This window comes from Echeneis naucrates, chromosome 8 (assembly GCF_900963305.1).
Source record: "Echeneis naucrates chromosome 8, fEcheNa1.1, whole genome shotgun sequence".
NCBI lineage: Eukaryota > Metazoa > Chordata > Actinopteri > Carangiformes > Echeneidae > Echeneis > Echeneis naucrates.
This window is the reverse complement of record NC_042518.1, coordinates 10,224,720-10,242,299: the sequence shown is the minus strand read 5'-3', so window position 1 is coordinate 10,242,299 and position 17,580 is coordinate 10,224,720. Positions and strand designations below refer to the sequence as shown.

The window sequence follows — 17,580 nt, the reverse complement described above, 5'->3', positions numbered from 1 at the left end:
GAATTTCAATGAAGAGTACATCATTATTAGTGAGAACACTGTCGGTATCTGCCGCTGTGTGGCTGATGGCGGAAACAGCCGTCCAGCTATCTGATGGCTCTCCAAGCTAGCTAGCCGCTCCGAGGCTGAGGCTAATTTGAATGAATGATTTTTTTTTTTTTTTTTGGGGGGGGGGGGGGAGAAGGGAGAGAAACATACCTATCAATCATTATAATGTCGGTATTGTTTCATCCAGTACCTGTCGGCAACTGATGTTGGTGTCTGTAGTTCCTTGTAGTTCTCCGCCGTGGCCGCTAGAAGGAGGCAAAGAGACAAACGACACGTTCAGGGCGGAGACGTCCATGACAACTTTAGATTTTTACTAAAAATCAGCCAGACAGACACGTTTAACACACACAGGCCTTCACTTGCACTTACAAAATACACAGTTAACAGTAATACCGATACGTATTTTTGAGCCCTGTTGTTGGTTTCTTTCCATTTGCGGTAATTTTGGGACTTTTGTGATCGTAAATATCTTAAAATAAAACTTACCAATATCTAGTTTACTTCCTCTAAAAGAAATATTTGTCAACATGTTTTAGTTTACTATTGAACTTTTAGGTGTTTGGTTCACTTGTAGCTGCGACTTTTGGGGAATTGTACAAGCACAGCTTCTTTTTTTTTTTTCTTTTTTTTTTTCTTGGTGGAAGCAATTTTGACAATGAATCTGTGAGTTTTGAACAGCCACATTTCTTTTTCTTCCAAATCAAAATCCCTCTGTCAGATGGACGAAATGGCACACAGCGACTGCGAGCATGTTTTTTTTCCCGACATTTCCGGCTGCAGGTGGAGGCAGCGCGCCCACCTGTCGGCGGGCAGCAGCTGATCTGAGTGAAGCTGATTCACTGAGGCGGACTCTCCACCAGCAGCCGGAGCCGGAGCCGAAGCCGGAGCCGAAGCCGGAGCCGGGGCCCCTTCTCCCGTCTCATCGCAGCCTTGTCCGGATGGAGGAGACGCTGAGCGGCCGGTAGGTGACAACCAACGAAAGTTTCCTCTTTTTACGGGGAGTAAAATGAAAATCTCCACGGGTTCAGTTGAACAGGCGGAGACTGTCTGCTCTCCGCGTTTAGCACCTTATTAGAAATAAACACGTCTCCTCTCTGCTGTTTCTTTTTTTTGGAAAAGGTTGTTTTGTAGTTTTAGCTATCAGTAACAAAAATGACTATCTGTATCCCGAAATCTGCGGTTTTGGGTCTGAGTAGTCAAAAGAAGAAGTTGCAAGAGACAAAGTGTTCTTTCTTTTTGTTTGTTTGTTAGTTTGTTTGATTGGTTTTTAGAGAAAACAACCGAGTGAACACAACCTTATTCATCCAGTTTTACTATCAGCACATTGAGCTTTACAGACACACCTGTCACATAAACTGACATCATTAATAATGTGTGTGTAGAAAGGAGCCAGCTTTGTGTAGACAGCAAGTGTGCTGGTCCCCAAACGGCAGCAGTTGACTGTATTTTGAGTGCAACTGAAAGGAAAGCTATAAGATATGAGTTGTTTACAGTACAGTGCAGTCATGAATCTCTGAAATGTTTTTATTTTGTAGAGATTTTCTTGTTGGTGGTGGAAAAATATGCTGAAGGACTTGTTTTGTGTTTGCAGGCATTGCCATGGAGAGTGACGTGTCCAATAGCTGCTACTACACCCACAATGTCACCTTCTTCTACGACAATGTGGGTAAGACGATCAGAGAGAACTGGACGACGCGGGACTTGGTGGTAATCGGACTTGGCTTGACTGTGTGTCTCATCGTCGTCCTGGCCAACCTGATGGTGATGGTGGCCATTTTCATGAACCGCCGCTTCCACTTTCCCATCTACTATCTCATGGGCAACATGGCGGCAGCAGACCTGTTTGCCGGGGTTGCCTACGCCAACCTGATGTTGAACACGGGCCCCTGGACCAGGATGCTCACAAAGGAGCAGTGGTACATCCGCGGGGCTCTGATTGACATCAGCCTGACGGCGTCTGTGGCCAACCTGCTGGCTGTCGCTGTGGAGAGACACCAGACCATCATGGCCATGCAGCTCCACAGCAAGATGTCCAAACGTCGGGTGGTGCTCCTGATGGTCTGTATCTGGGCCGTGAGCACCATCATGGGGCTGGTGCCCTCCAAGTTTTGGAACTGCGAGTGCAATTTAAATGACTGCTCCATCATCGCTCCTCTCTACAGCCGCCGCTTCCTTATCTTCTGGGCAGTTTTGAACCTGCTCACTTTCTTTATCATGGTGGCCATGTATGCTCGAATCTTCATCTACGTAAGATACCAGAGTCAGTATGTGTCTGGACACACATATGATATGCAGCACAGGCAGACTGTTATCAACCTGATGAAAACCATCTCCATGGTGTTGGGTAAGAAACCCAGTGCTGAATTACTGTGAACTTAACTTTGATTTGATCTTTACAACAACACGAAAAAATTGGACCTTGTTTTCTCAGAAATTCAGTTTCAGCTATGCTTCATGAAGTGAAACCGGATTGACTCCAATTGTGAAAGTGGTTTGTCTTTCATAGGACAGCTGTTGCCACTTACTGCATAGTTCCTTCGTGGGCCCTGCTACCCCCGAAACTGGTTTATTTCTTGCACCTTACCTGATAAATGTAGTTGTTCCGTTTCATGTCAGACATTGAAGTGAAATGAAACATTTCTCTTAATAATCCACCTCATTGGTCGTCCATGTGACTCATCTCCTGAAGGCAGTAAATCATTATGAGCAATCAACATAGCTCCACTCTGACACTGGTGTCACGCAAAATCTCATACTCCCACGGAATCTTTTAGTTCGTTGACTTATTTCTGCCCTTGCTCACATCTCTGCAGGCGCGTTTGTAATCTGCTGGACCCCCGGCCTCATCACACTCCTACTGGACGGGCTTCTGGGTAACCGCAGCCATGCCAACAAGTATGAGAAGTTCTGTTTGGTGATAGCAGAGTGCAACTCTCTGGTCAACCCCATTATCTACTCTCTGCGAGACGAGGAGATGCGGAGAACGTTCAAGCGGATCTTGTGCTGCCTGTGCTGCAGAGGTGACGCTGGACACAAGAAGCCAGCAGCTGTTGCGATCGACTCCCCTTTAACAGAGGTAACCTCAGCTGCTTTTCGTTGGTATTGGTACAGAAGGTTGCTGACCAGCTAGGGCAAGATACAACCTGTAAAATGTAAACATTACACTTCCAGGGAGGCTTGTCTGCCAACCTGTTATCCAGATAACAAGAGACAAAGTCCTCTGTTATGCCAGGGTTTTTAAGTTTCATGTCACTGAGTCACACAGGTTTACAGTTACCAAACTGATGAACACACTGATACTGAAAGAAAACCAGGTTGAAAGTAAATATGCCCAGGTACTTAGTGTAAAAAAAACAAAAAAAAAGATTTATCTTCTTGATTTAGCAATTCTGTTCAACCTGGAGTAGAGAGTACACTTTGGATTTCCTTTAAATTGTCACTTTGCTTTCCTGCCCATTCAAGAAATATTTTTGTCCATAGGAATCTATTGGTTCTGTCCTGAGGTCGGACAACAGGGAATAAAGACGACAGTTGGACAATGCTGGGAGTCTGATGGCTGTAGGTCTGTGATTAAAACAACCAACCAAAAAAAAAAGTTTAAAACGTCAAATCTTTTTTCTCTTTTACAAGACTTTGTCAAATGAACTCTTGCATATTTGAATTGATAAATTGACTTCAACATATATAGATAAAGATGCCGCAATTAAAATTCTGTTGGAAAAAACTGTCATTTCTCAGGACGACAGATTCACATATTAATCTTCAGATGGTGCAATCTCTCCTTTTATTACATTTGACTATCACAAGAGCATTTGTGACAAATTATAAAATGAAACACTCCTAAAATCTGAAATCAAATACTTGGAAAAAAAAAAAAGTCACACTAAATCATTTTATTAATTTTCTAATAAGAACACTACAATTTGTCATATTCTTCCTTTTGTTTTACTCTTTCTAGAACAATTCTAAAGTTGAGGTATAAAAGGAGTTCATACAGACTCACAAGTCTGAAAACAGTGGGGGTTATATACAAGAGAAATGGAAAGACAGAGGTAGAGAGAGGGGTAAATACAAGGGAAAGAGGGGAGATACAAATATACTAATAAAAACAAAGAAATAACAGTTTAAGGAGACAATTGATGCTGTGGAAGTCATCTCGCCATGTGCAGACTCATGGACAATGAAAATAAGTTCTGCATTCAAGTTGCAGCATATCCCACTCAGTTAAACACAACAGTGGTTTGGGTTAACGTCACATCGCTGTTGCTACAGAAAGGCGTTTCAGAGCAACAAGAAATTCAACTATTTAAAATAAATTGCCATTTTGCATTTGTTAGTCAAATTAATCCGGGATTAACTTTCCCTATAACAGGCAACATCTGCACTGATACATTTAGTTTTAATGGGGTTGTAAATTTGATGCTCAATGAGCTTGAATTTAACAACCATCTGTGACTTAGTCATTTTAAAAACTCCTTCTGCCACTCCATAAAACCAAGTTCTGACTTCATGGGATCATTTGAGCAGCATTCAAACAAGGTTCAGGGTTAAATTGGGCACAAACGTGAGGTGAAATTTTTAAAAAGTGACTGCATTAGGGAGGAAAAGTGGCTAATAATCAGAACCATTGGTTAAGTGGTTTTCAGGGATTAGCATAGCAAAATGCACCAAATAATGTCAATTAAAGAATCTTAATAACAGGATTATCTTTCCACAGCATCAAATGTTACACCTGTAAACCATACATTGCCACCCGGTTATGTAACAAAAGATCTAAATAATATTGAAAATTGATACAGAGTTATCATGAATTCTGTGGCACAAAGGCCAAATAAAACTGGCATTTCAACCAAACATCAAAGTTTATAAAAGAAAAGAAAAAAAAAATACTGAAACATTACACAAACTGTACAGTGACATCCATTACAACAGGTAGAAAAAGGGGGAAGGGCATGATAATTTTGGTGTGGCGATAACGTTATTAAGATACGGTTGTATGAACTGCGTAACAAAACACGTAATTAAATGTGGGATATCACATGTGACCAAGCTTAAGTTTTGTTCTGTAACATATGGTTCAACAAAGTCTTGACTGACACTTAAATATTCATAAGGCTTTACCTTACTATCAAAATGCTTTGTTATTCACATAACAGTTAACGTATAAAATAGTTCCAAAGAATGAAAATCCCCAAAAAACATTGCAGGTTTGTCTTGAACACAAATTGTTTTACTACACCCAGTGCTGCCTCTTTTTTGGTAACAGAGGAGAGAGAGAGAAGCCCTTGCCCAATTGGCCATAGAAAGATTAAACAAAAAAGTAGTTGTGGTTTTTAGCAGAGGATATTAAAAGATGGGTAAAGGGGAGAGCATAACTTCAATGCTCACAATCAAATTACAGGTCTGATATGACAGTCCTCCCTCCGCCCTCCCACCCGCCCAAGAAGCCCCACAACGAAAACCCTGAAAATCAAATCAACTTGAGGCATGACAACACCACACAAGAGAGACACAGATACAAATATAATTCCCTCCTCGCCTCGAACTGAAAAGGTGGCTGTGCACCAACTTTAGAGACACAGAGTAGCATTATTACATTGCTGAACGTGGTATTTTTGGTTTTTGGTACAACAGAAGGTTGTAGCGTGTTGCCTCAGGCTCACAAGCTTAAATGTTTCAAGATGGGGAGGAGATCTCAGCTGAACCCCCACCTGGTGGTCAATGGCTGGTGGAAGCACCCAGTCTCTATTATGCTTACAAAGGTCAGAGGGCACCAGCCAGTTTGACTAAGACATCCCAAGAAGACTGTACACACGCCCACACAGAGACACACACATCATAGCAATACATGATGCACTTTTTCCTTTTTGGTCTGACTGTAATAATTATACCCTTTATTTTTTGTTAATAAAAACAAAGCTAAAAACTCGGAAGGTTAAATGAAAACAATATCACGCCTAGAAGTCCTACATGCATGGAAGACAGTCACGTTTCTAAATTCATGTCACGTTTGTCCCAATAACACATCAATGCCCCACAATCTTTCCACCCTTCCTAACGTCATTTAGATGCTTTATTGAGCTCATTTTTGGTGGTGGCTGGTGCATTCTTGGTGAAACAGCATTAGAAAATAGCCTACAATCAAATAAACTAGTTGACAGAAAGCAAGAAGTAAAGTCTACAAGCCATCTACCAGCACCCTCTATTGGTTAGCAACAAAAAGGGCTATTAGTTACATCCACTCAACCACAGATATTCCTCTCTGCCCTTTCATCCTCCTCTCGCCAGCCCTATTATCACCTGTCCTGCCTGGTTTAGAACAGTGATCCCCTAACTACCCTTTCACAGGTAGACACCCATAACAAGGATGCTAACTTTTGTGCTTGACACATCTTTTAAGTCAGCTCGCCATGAAAACGACTGAAAAGTTGTAGGGTGTGTGCGCGCGTGTGTGTGTTATGACAAAGGGTCTCATGCATCTTTTGTGCATGTCTCGATTATTCACTTTGATATCTCCAACAGAATGAAATATCAACCTGTAAGGACTGGAACGTACAACAGCGTCTTGTGTAGAGTTGGTAGAGGGTGATCTCGGCGGAACAGATGTGTTGACAACTACTGGGGCAGCACTTTGGTACGAGCAAGGTGAGCAGAGCTCCCTGGTGATCTGTATCAACAGTTTGGCTGTCAAATGCCAAAGGCTTCAAGAGATACAGGCAATCACACACAGTTTTCCAAAGCAAAGGGTTGAGTGCAGAGGTCAACAGCACATGGACAAGCTGTGTGAGTGTGAAGTTAACGTGCATATACACATAATGTACAGACATCATGATCATCTACACAGCTGGGTCAGTGGTTTCCAAAAAGTCCTTGATAGTAAGGATGTTTTCTATCTGTGTCGGCTTTAATGCTTCGAGCGTGGAAGCGGAGTTTTGGGGTGGAGGGAGAACGCCTCCTAACTACTGCTCGGCTGTCCTGTGTTCCAGCACAGTCTGTGTTTATGAAATGCAAATGCAGCCTTGTGTGGCTGTCTGGTGGAGAGACAAGGGGGATACTGAAGAATGGGGACAGAGGATGGTAGTCAGAGCAGACCACAGTGGGAATAAAGTGATGGCGGGGAGAGCCAACGGATCAGTTGGAGGTGTCGGAGTGGACGCTGCCAGGAGGACCGGGAGGGGAGGTGACCGATGGGGGGTTGGTGGTGTCCTGCCAGCTGTTAGCCTGTCAAGGGAGAGAGAGTTGAGCATGAAGAGGGAGATTCATTACTATAACTTTGGTTTCACCAAGTGCTTCCTCATGTGTTTTTCTATAATATCTATAATTGCCTCGAGTTTGGTCCAGACCTGCTCAATATGTAAAGTGACTTGAAGTATCTGTTATGATTTAGAGGTATGTAAATAAATTAGATTTTTTTTTCTAACCGCAGTCAGAAGATATCTTACTGGTTGCTGATAAACATAAGAACTTCAGGACCTCATGTAACACAAGAGCAACTTCCTGACCTACTGAAAAGGTTGTGGCAGCAGGAAGCAGTGAAAAAGGCTGCAGCAGCCTTCATACGCTGCAGCAATTCACAGAACCAGATGTAATAAGACGTAATGACACTAGGCGCCATCATTAACGGTGACACATTCAGTATTTTTTCCTGTGACAGGACGGCTTCTTAAAATGCTAAGTTGTGGTCTGTGGTTGGACCTTCCCTTTACAAACCAGGGCTGAAATCGTGTCTGTTTGTTTCTGTGTTTAAATGTGCTGCTCAGGAACACTTGTTGGGGAGGAAACCACTGACTATGTTTCCATGAAGTCAGAGAAAAGTCCGCCACATTGCACCTTTCTTGATCAAGTTCAAGCAAGACGCATGTCATGACGTGTTTTTCCATCAGTTGCACCACATGAGGGCCTGTGTGGCTACTCACATCCAGGCGATGAGGGGTGTAGAGGCCACTACCCGACAGCTCCTCATAGCCGCCCGTCAGGTGTGTAGCACGGTGCAGGATATCCACCTATCGGGAGACGAGACACACGGACAAATTTTCAATTCAGCACAACAAAGTTAACATGCCAACAGCTGGCTTTTTTCCAGCTACACAGCCACAGTCTAGATGGAGGAGCGACAGCCCCCACAAACCTCTGCTGCATTTAGCACCAATCTGTAGTACTGTAGCTTGTGTAGTCAATGCGACTGAACTAACTTTACTCATCAACCTTCACGGTTCTCATTGAAACTACTTCAATGTTCTGTGAAAAGAACGAATGGTGCTTTTTTAATTATTAAATTACAATATGCTGCATCAGAAATATGTGGAGCCATCCAGAATGGCAAAACTACATCTGTCTACAAACTACACAACAACAATTCGGCTTGAAGAAATTTCCTTGTATACACAGGTACAGGAGTGACAATACGGGCATATGGGATGGAGGAATGTTTTGACGGACGGGGGGGAAAAAAGACGACAAAGGCAGGAAGAATATTCCATTGAGCTCTGCACTGACAGCTTCAAGACAGCTAAAGAAGGCTGTGATCCCCCTAATCTGGTGTAGGGGTTCTGGACTGAAGCTGATTCTCTGCTCTGCTGGGACATGCATACAAATAAGGGCTATATGTATATTGTTTGTTGTAGACTCTTCAGCTATGAATCCTACATCTCCTTCTGTAATTGACATGATGTCCCTCAAGTGAAGCCATAAGCTCTTCAGGGCTCACTGCACAGAGCATACTGACAGTTTGTGCGTGCTTGTGCTGTTGAAGGAGTCGATGGGGTCGGAATAGGATCTGAGGAGAGGTTGAGGTCAAAAGGAGCTATGCAAAGGTTGGGGATCCAAAGGATTCTGGGTGGCTGGGTTAACGGCAATGAGGTCAACTGCAGCTGTCCTCAGTGCATACCTGCGGCTGTAGAGAGGGGGCAATGCTGAGACCCTCTCCGTTGAGAGAACGCAGGCCGAGGTAGGCATCGCCTGTGTGAGACAAACTGTATGACCCTGGTGACCCTGCAGGCAATATATATAGCCAATATGCAATCAGCTCCATCACCATGGCGTGGGGTCAAAAGGTCACCACTTGTAATGGACAATAACTTGCAGCACTAACTTTTAATAACCAGCTTCAATATGGGGCCTCTGTCAGTCAGCTAATTCTGAATGGGCCTCATCAGCTGCATAACAAACTGCAGGTCTAGTCCAATTCCAATTTTTGCAAGCTGGCACTTTATGGCTGCAAAAAAACAAATTAGGCTTCCTTGAATGATCTGGTCTTGTGCAAATTACAGACATCTTTTTGTACAGAGAACTGTCACCAACACACATCCAGCTCCTCAGAGACGGTGGTGTTTCTCTGTCATTTTTGGCTACAATTCAATGGAGGGCAGGTGGCGCATGCCAGTCTGACAGTGGTGGAGAACATCCGGCATCTCAGGTGAGATTAAACATATACAACAGCGTCTTCTCTCCCAAATGACAAATAACAGGTTTGACACACTGCGGGCAAACAACACTGTTTGGCTGTATTAACTAACACTTGATATAATGACTTAAAAGTTCAGACTTTCTGTTGTCTCTGTTTTTTCTTTTAGTGCAGTTGAACTGACACTTTATCAAGACATTCTATGAATTCATTCATTCTGTGTCTGCTTGTTAACATAATCTTGACAGATTTCACCAATAAGGTTCAAAGCTGTGACATATTTCATGATTTGAACTGAATATTTGAGCATTAATGAATTATAGACCACTCTGCTCAATGAGTGATTTGTGTTGTACTCCCTCTTCCAAGATTGCCTTAGTTTCATCTGGGAATTTCATTTGGTAACAAAAAGGCAACATCCAGTTTCTCGCAAATGCTATCAACAACACAGCTGGTCACCAATCACTTTGAGCACAGTGAAACCATGAAAAGGGAACCAACTAAATCAGTCAAAACATCTGAATTATCACCTACCTGGTCCACTCAGCTTCCTTAGCAAATTGGGGTTACTACATTATGTGCTGTGTGTTGTATACTTCTTTTTTGTAAAACTAGGTTCAAATAACAAATAGCAATTGCACAAGGAAATCACGGGATGACTTTCAGAATGAAAATATGAAAGATGGGAAGAAATAACTTGATGTTTACATTAAGGATATCCCTCCCCGAGTATAGCAACAGACCTGAGTTATATTACAGTTTAGCAAATGTGGAGTGTTAGAAAAGCATCTTGCACACAAAATATAGCACAAGATGGCTGTCAGACAGGCAAACACCAAGGCTGCCCACACTGCACAAGATAAAGGGAGATTAGCAAAGCCATCCGAGAATGAAATGTACGGTAAAGGTTGATCATTATTAGTCTTGGTTAGCTTAACAATGCTTTACTAGATGCTTCAAATGACACTATTTTAACTGTGCACTTTGGTAGAAGACCAAAATGCAACAACCCAATTAGCCAGCATAAATAATTCACACCCAGGTCAGGAACTTCAATTAATGTTAACAAAATGAGAGTTAGAAAAAAGGTTATTTCAGTCACTATTACTTTGGCATGACTGCTGGTACCATGAAAGCGTTTCTGAAACTGCTGATCTCTTGGGATTTTCCCTAAACAGACCAAAACCTGCAGTGAACGGCAGTTCTGTAGAAAGACAGAAAAGCTGTGGTAACTCTGATAATCACTCTTAAAACTGGAGAGCAGAAAAGAATGAAACACTGATGCGAATGGGCAGACTGTAGAGGACCATGTGGGGTTCTGCTTCTGTCAGCCAAGATGAGAAATCTGATTCTACAGTGGTCACAGACTCACCAAACCTGGAAAGCTGAAGACTTAAACAGAGCCTGTTCTGATATACCTTCATTTAGGAACTGGGATTGTTGTTTTCAATTATATGTATAGGAAGATATATTATAAACCTTATTGGTTGATAATATTTATCCCATTAAATTACATGTAAAATAAACTGGATTATTTTACATAGGTTTGGTCTGAATACCCGGTTTTTGTGCAGTGTGGGTCGCCTACTACAAAGTCAACCAACAAATATTATGCGAGTCAGTCAGGTTAAGTGGCGTGTAAAAAGTATGTAGCAGAACTGAATCTTGTTGAGGAGAAGTGGGAGGGTGGGATGAAGCATGTGGTACCTGAGTTGGGCGTTGCTGGAGAGTTAGCCTGGCTAGCCTGCGCCGACACATTGGCAGCATCCACCGCTGTTTTAACTGCGTAGAGGTTCGCTTCCTCCTGGAACTTACCAATGTTCTTCTTGTAGCGTATTCTCTTGTTGCCAAACCAATTAGAGACCTGCCGGACAGATGGGTGTCAGATATTCGAATGCACTCATGTAGCTGTTATGGGCTCACTGTAATAGTTGTCTCCATTAAAAAAAAAAAAAAAAAAAAAAGATTTAACAAGGGATATCAATGATCTTAAATACAAATGAAAGCTATTGAAATGTTGCTACAGTATGCAATGAAACTGATCTTGGTACGGAAACAGGTGATACTGTCTGCTTCAACAAAAACAGCTGGTGTCTTTGTACTGTTTTGGATGATAGCATTGTTAGACAGTCACCTGAGACACAGTGATCCCACACTTTTTGGCCAGTTCCTCCTTGGCTTCCTCACTGGGGTAAGGGTTAGATAGATGGGAGTAGAAATACTCGTTCAGCACTTCTGTTGCCTGCTTGTTGAAGTTGCGCCTCTTACGTCTGGCGCAAACACAAAGCATAGATAATGAGCCACGCACTGTAGTCAGTCACACTTAAGCCCACAAACACATAAACAATGATCTTAGACAAACAGAAAATATCAGGCAGACACGCAAACAGACCTGGCGTCAAGGAAGCGTGAGCGCAGAATCATGACGGCCTCACAGGTGCTCTGCTTCAGCTGCATCTGAATGGAGCTGAATTTGCGGTGGATGATGGCCACCATGCGCTCAATCTCCTTGGGAGAGATGGGCCGTGTGCGCGACTGCTCCCTCAGCAGGTTCATTACATGGTTGGTGAACTCACTGCAGGCCTGGACCGAGGATAGACAGGGAGCGAGAGGAGGCGAATGCTATTTGTGAGACAGCAGTCTGAGTGCAGATTTTATCTAATGCTATGACACTTGACACTGATACACAGGCTTTGGCCTCTGACTTCACTGTTGATCAGCTGCCTATCCCTTTTCTAAGAAAACTAGACTACGAATATAACATTTGATGAATTAGTTACTAGAGACATTTTTAAAATAATACTTCCAGTAACAGTAAAACACCAAGAAGCAGTGCCATAAACAACCAAATGTGTGTAGACCAAAAAACAAAGACCATAATCTCTATATCTAAAATAATTACAAATATTGTAAATTATTAAACTTTGCAAAATACAGTGGTACAGACATATAGCATTATTATGATGTTATTAGATGAATTTAACTAAATGACATTAAGAAGTTAGTCTTGCAGTGTTGCATGGCTGAAATGAAATCTTTGGGGTCACATTCATACCAGACCCAGACAAAGAGGCATATTTCCAAATAAACCCGACTTTATTTTGAAATTCCAGTATTTGTGAATATCAGCATGTGTTTGGGTAAATAAATCTCCTCAGCCCTCACCTGCTCATACTTCTCCAGCTCAGAGTGATATATCTGGCGGATCTGGGCAAGCTTAGCTCTGTAGTCGGAGTGTTCAATGCTGCTGTCGGTAGGTGAGCCCCCTGCTGCTGCTGCAGCTGCAGCCGCTGCAGCTGATCCTCCGCCCTTCTCAGGGCCCGACACACCTTCTGCTAGCAGCATGTTGTCCAATCGCATGATCTGGGGATCTGGGGGGTCCTCTTCCTGTACGCCTCGTATACTCAGAACTGGACATGGAAGGAAAGGGAGGGTAACTGTTAGGTTGGCAAAGCTAAAAAAAAAAAAAAAAAAAAAAAAAAATAATCCTATTTCAGTGAGAGGTCTTTTCAAACTGAGAAAACTATTGTAGGGCTGGGGGAAAAAGCTGCTGGCTAAAAAGTTTTTGAAAACTGACAGACCACACATTTCATTTTATGGGGAAGGCTAACATTGTTGGTTCTGGGGCACATGGGGAAAGTTTTATCACTGTTTAAATTCAAAGAAGTGTAACCCTGTCAAAACCCAGTTGAGTTTCTCCCTTGACTCATTGCCATGAGCTCAGGGCTGAATACTCAATGAGTCCGAGCTTCCTCTGTATCAACACCAGAGGGCAGTGTGGCCCCTCAGTGGCAACCTGCCAGAGAAGAGGGCATGAGGCATGGGACCAGTAATGGGAGTGCATGTGCTGTCACTATGAGCCCCAGTGGCCATAAGTATAGTTATCAGTCGCTGCTCTCCACCACTGTATTATACCAGGACCTCTGTCAGCCTGCAGCCATGCTCTCATCTCTCTCTCTCTCTCTCTCACTCACACACACACACACACCCCCCCCTTACAGACACCACTTTGTTACAGAAAAAGTTTAAGTACAGACAACCATCTTTTCTTCAAAGCATGAAGCTTTTAACTCTTAACTAAATTCCCTCTTGCCCCTTTTGCTTTTCAATCATTCAACTTCAGAAAGTAAAAGAAGTAACTTTCAGCATCTTGAAATCATTATTTACCAACATTTTTTTTCCAAACCTGATAAGGATAAAACATGGTTATCTTGTACATACACCCTCGCACATGTAATAATTATGAAGAACTGCACGTTGATTATAGAATGACATAGCAGTTTTTTCTTTTATTGCATTCATTTATTAAAAGTTGTGTTAGTAATAATTAATAATTGAATAATTAAACAAATTAGGCAACTGACTGAAAAATAAATTGCAGCTATTTCGATAATACATTTTTCCCTGCAAATAAAATAAAGAAGCATTCATCAGCTAGATGGAGTCTTCAAAAATAAGCATTTCCTAAGTTAATCCTTGTGTTAAACCTGTACAAACTAACGCTCTCCATTAAGCATTTTGCATAACATGGTGTCACCGCAGGCCTCAGGGGAATTTTGTTTTTCGTGTTATATATTTAATATAACAATATTATATTATATATTATATATTGCCAAACTTGAGTCTGTGTAAAATAGTGAGATCAACATCTTGTTTATCTGCATTTTGAACGTGTGGAAGTTATGAAACTGAAATGCTGGTTCAGAGACACAAACACAGAAGTATGTCCATAATTCTGTTGGTTTTTGTAAGTGTAAAGCAAAGAGGCAAAAGCCAATTCAGATAGCAGAGAAACCAGACAGGATCCTGTAGGAGACAGACGCCAACAATATGGATGACAAGATTAATCCCAGAGGAAACTGGGTGGTGTTAGGCGCTTGTCCACTTTAGGGATTACGCTAGTTAGTCAAAGCTCATCATCAAAGGTTAGGAGGTTCATGAATTTACTCATTCAAATCTTCTCTTGTTAGCACAACTTGCGCAATCTTTTAAGGCTTTATGTTGCTGTCAAAGTTTTCCTGTAGAGTTCCAGGCTGAAAAACAAGTTTGAAGCCACGGAGCAGCCAGACCTAACAAATCAACGGGGCTGTATTTGTAGGGATAACAGATGTGAAGGAAATGAGGACAAAAACAATTTTGCTTTAAGTTTCCAAGAGCTATGGAACAGACAAGGTTTTGCTTTTTCAAACTTCATTTGATAAATGAGTCTGTTCTACCATTTAAGGCCTCTTGTAGCAAAGTGTCCAACTTTTCCTCACCCCCCTCCTTTTTTTTTCTTGTTCCTTCTTGCCTTTTCTTTCCTTCTACTTAGGTCTCTTCTCTCTCTGAGGCACATTCCTGCTCTGCTGCTCCCCCATCTCAGGGCTCAGGAATGCAGCAAACCCAGCCATCTGAACTAATGACCCTGATTCGCCCATCTCTTTCCCTCCTCTTTTTCTTTGCTTTCAGCCGTTCACATACGATCACTGCATTTCTTCGCTAGATAACCTGTAGCTAATTTAGTGATCAAGGCCCAGAAGTATTTGTGTTGTTCTGACTGGTAGTCATGTGTGCAGTTGATCTTCAATGGCCGCTCATCACTGACCTACAGAGAAAAAAGGGCAACTGTAGCTCTTCAAGCTTCTCACCTCTCCCCCTCCTTTTTGCCCCCACTCCTCATTATGGCCCCCAGCTGTAGCCTAATGCCCCTACATTCCCCTAATTACTCCAATTAAGCTGTGATTACCCACAATTGCACTCATGCACAGTGATGGCCTAGTGGTATAACAGCAGCTGTTGAGATGAGTTAAGATACTGCTCGGAAAAAAAGACCACAAGGTTGCTTGGAAAAAGGGAATCTTCCACCGTGAGACCCCTGAAAAACAGCTAATTGTCAAATAAAGAAACCTACAGGTCTGAGAACGAGGTGGCTGTTTTATTCCAAATATTGCTGGTGGTTCCTTTAGATCAACTGGCTGCTGACATTGCTGAGTGGCTGCTTCCATTACTGAGACAAAAACACAGTGCCCAAAAAATTAATACCAATCCCCCCCATTTTTTAACAGGAAGACATCTTAAGGCCCACAGCCTGCATGCACAGCTCTTAGAAATTATACGATTATGCACACGTTACCACCCTGGCTGAGCTGTGTGGCATTGAGAGACGAAGCGAGCAACACATACTATGAAATATTCAGGGTATCCAGCTGGGCTTTCACTGCATACATAATCATTCTCATTTCTGCACACCCAATGTGGAAACGGTGTGTCGTACAGACACAACACACGGTATATGAAGTGGTTCAGGTGAGGGTGAACAACCTAACCACTAGTGTAGTGCTGTATATTAACTGTAATGCCTTCCACACATAGAAATAGATAAGACTTAAATGCAGTCAGTATATCATTGCTCAGCTCACAGCACAAGCTTTATCCTTGTCTGTCTTTTCCCTCACTAGCATCCCCCTTTTCACTCAGTCTCCCCCCAACTCACATCCCCTCCCCCCCCTCTCCCTTTCAGCACACCCCCCACCCAACCACCCACCTCCCCCAGCGCCCCCCCACAACCCCCTCCCCTCTGTTCTCCATTTCAGTCGAGTTCTCCATGTGAGCCGCAATCCCTCATGCTGTCAGCCCCCCTCTCCCTCTCTCTGTAGACAGACAGGATTAGCATTTTAATTGCATCAGCTCCCTTGGGTATTCTCAGCCTTTCACTGGGAGAGAGAGAGAGAGAGAGAGAGGGAAGGATAGAGAACGAAAAAAGGGGGAAAAAAAAGGTAAGGGAGGGAGGGAGAGAGGAAGAGAGAAAGAGAGGGTGGAAGGAGAACCAAGGAGAATTGAAAAAAGGAGTCACAGGAGAAGATGTGTGTGTAAGAGAGGAAAAGGAAGAGACAGACAGAGAAAGAGGGGCTACAGGAATATACACAATCCAGAGTACAGACAAGCCAGAGAGCGAGCGAGCCAGAAAGAGAGGAAAGATAAGACTGCGAAAAAAAAAGAAAAAAAAAGAATCAGTTTTTCCCTTTCATCACAGAAAGAATTCAGATAAAGAGAATGGGCAATAGAAAGATGGTTTTCACAATGAAAATATGCTCCATGGATATGCAAATTTTGTCACAAAAACTGCAAAAATAAATCTTATGTGAAGCTCTGGAGGGAAATGATAGGTAAACCTGTGTGTGAAAAGTAAGACTGTTGAAAAATATAAAATAGCATCTCAGCAGTAGAAATGCGGCTTAGAAAAACAATAACTGGGGCCAGTCTACGTATATTAAACTATTCCTCAGTGTTTTATCTGAGACATTCTTATGCTTGAACACAAATAAAACTTTGAATAATAAATGATGTACAAACCTCTTCCTGAACCATGCACTACACTGCGGATGGCTGCTGAAAATCTTGAGTCCCAGGTTTCATGGACGACGGCTCAAGCCACACAAATTTTACATAAAAATGTACCTGACTTATCTTTCTGAAATTTTCCTCTGTTTGATAAGTTTACTGTGCAGAAAACAGACGAGAGACATTGAAGAACAGTTTCGTCACAGTCCTTGACCTTTAAATCCATGAAGTGGAATACAAATTTCACCTTCTTAAGATCCAGTCAGTCTCCCAGTTAAGTATGGAAATGCAAATGCAAGTGCTCATAAAGATTAGTGGTCTTGATGCCAATGGCACCTGCTTTACAAAACTCATATTTTGTAACGATTAATATCAAACATCACAAATGAGTTCCTCTGTGCATATAGGATTTTGATTCACCATGCCATTCTGGTACAATGTGGGTTGTTCAAAAAAGTGCTTGGGTGAATAAAATGTTGCCTTGGGCAAGCTGTAGAATACAGCATTAAAACTGAAGAACTAGCATTAAAAAATGAATAATATCCTTGATGGGCTTTTTGCCAAATGGATATTGGGGAAAAGGTGTATTTCTGCTTCAAATGCAACATAAAATCTGTGTACCTCATTCTTCTAAAAGGGTGGGTTTTTTTGGTGGAGTAGAGTCAACTTAATGAGCCCAATCCATATGTCCTTTCCTACTTTAAGCAGCTCACACTAATCAGCATCTGTTTGGGTAGTCCTGTTGCACGCAGCCCCCCACTCTGACACACACACACACACAGACGCAAACATGAGAGAGGTAAGCATTC

The 17,580-nt window shown here is 42.3% G+C and overlaps 2 protein-coding genes across 6 annotated transcripts in view; one reads left to right on the top strand and one right to left on the bottom strand.

Annotated features, from left to right (window-relative positions):
- The first annotated feature begins 732 nt into the window (after nt 1-732).
- lpar2a (lysophosphatidic acid receptor 2a) lies at nt 733-6,620 on the top strand. The gene is made up of 4 exons (XM_029508697.1): nt 733-1,009; nt 1,640-2,392; nt 2,862-3,124; nt 3,529-6,620. The coding sequence occupies exons 2-4, from the start codon at nt 1,648-1,650 to the stop codon at nt 3,568-3,570; spliced, it is 1,050 nt and encodes a 349-aa protein (XP_029364557.1). The 5' UTR covers nt 733-1,009; nt 1,640-1,647; the 3' UTR covers nt 3,571-6,620.
- pbx4 (pre-B-cell leukemia transcription factor 4) overlaps nt 3,814-17,580 on the bottom strand; it is a 26,356-nt gene continuing 12,589 nt past the window's right edge. For 2 of the 5 annotated variants that reach the window (XM_029508669.1, XM_029508670.1), the window contains 7 exons: nt 12,617-12,861; nt 11,844-12,034; nt 11,586-11,721; nt 11,159-11,315; nt 8,936-9,039; nt 7,965-8,051; nt 3,814-7,269 (listed from right to left, as the gene is read on the bottom strand). In XM_029508669.1, coding sequence (XP_029364529.1) covers nt 7,180-7,269; nt 7,965-8,051; nt 8,936-9,039; nt 11,159-11,315; nt 11,586-11,721; nt 11,844-12,034; nt 12,617-12,861 — 1,010 coding nt within the window. In that variant the 3' untranslated portion in view covers nt 3,814-7,179. Of the gene's footprint in view, nt 7,270-7,964; nt 8,052-8,935; nt 9,040-9,149; nt 9,153-11,158; nt 11,316-11,585; nt 11,722-11,843; nt 12,035-12,616; nt 12,862-17,580 lie in introns of all 5 variants that reach the window. The other 3 variants (XM_029508672.1, XM_029508673.1, XM_029508671.1) reach the window with 2 other exon arrangements.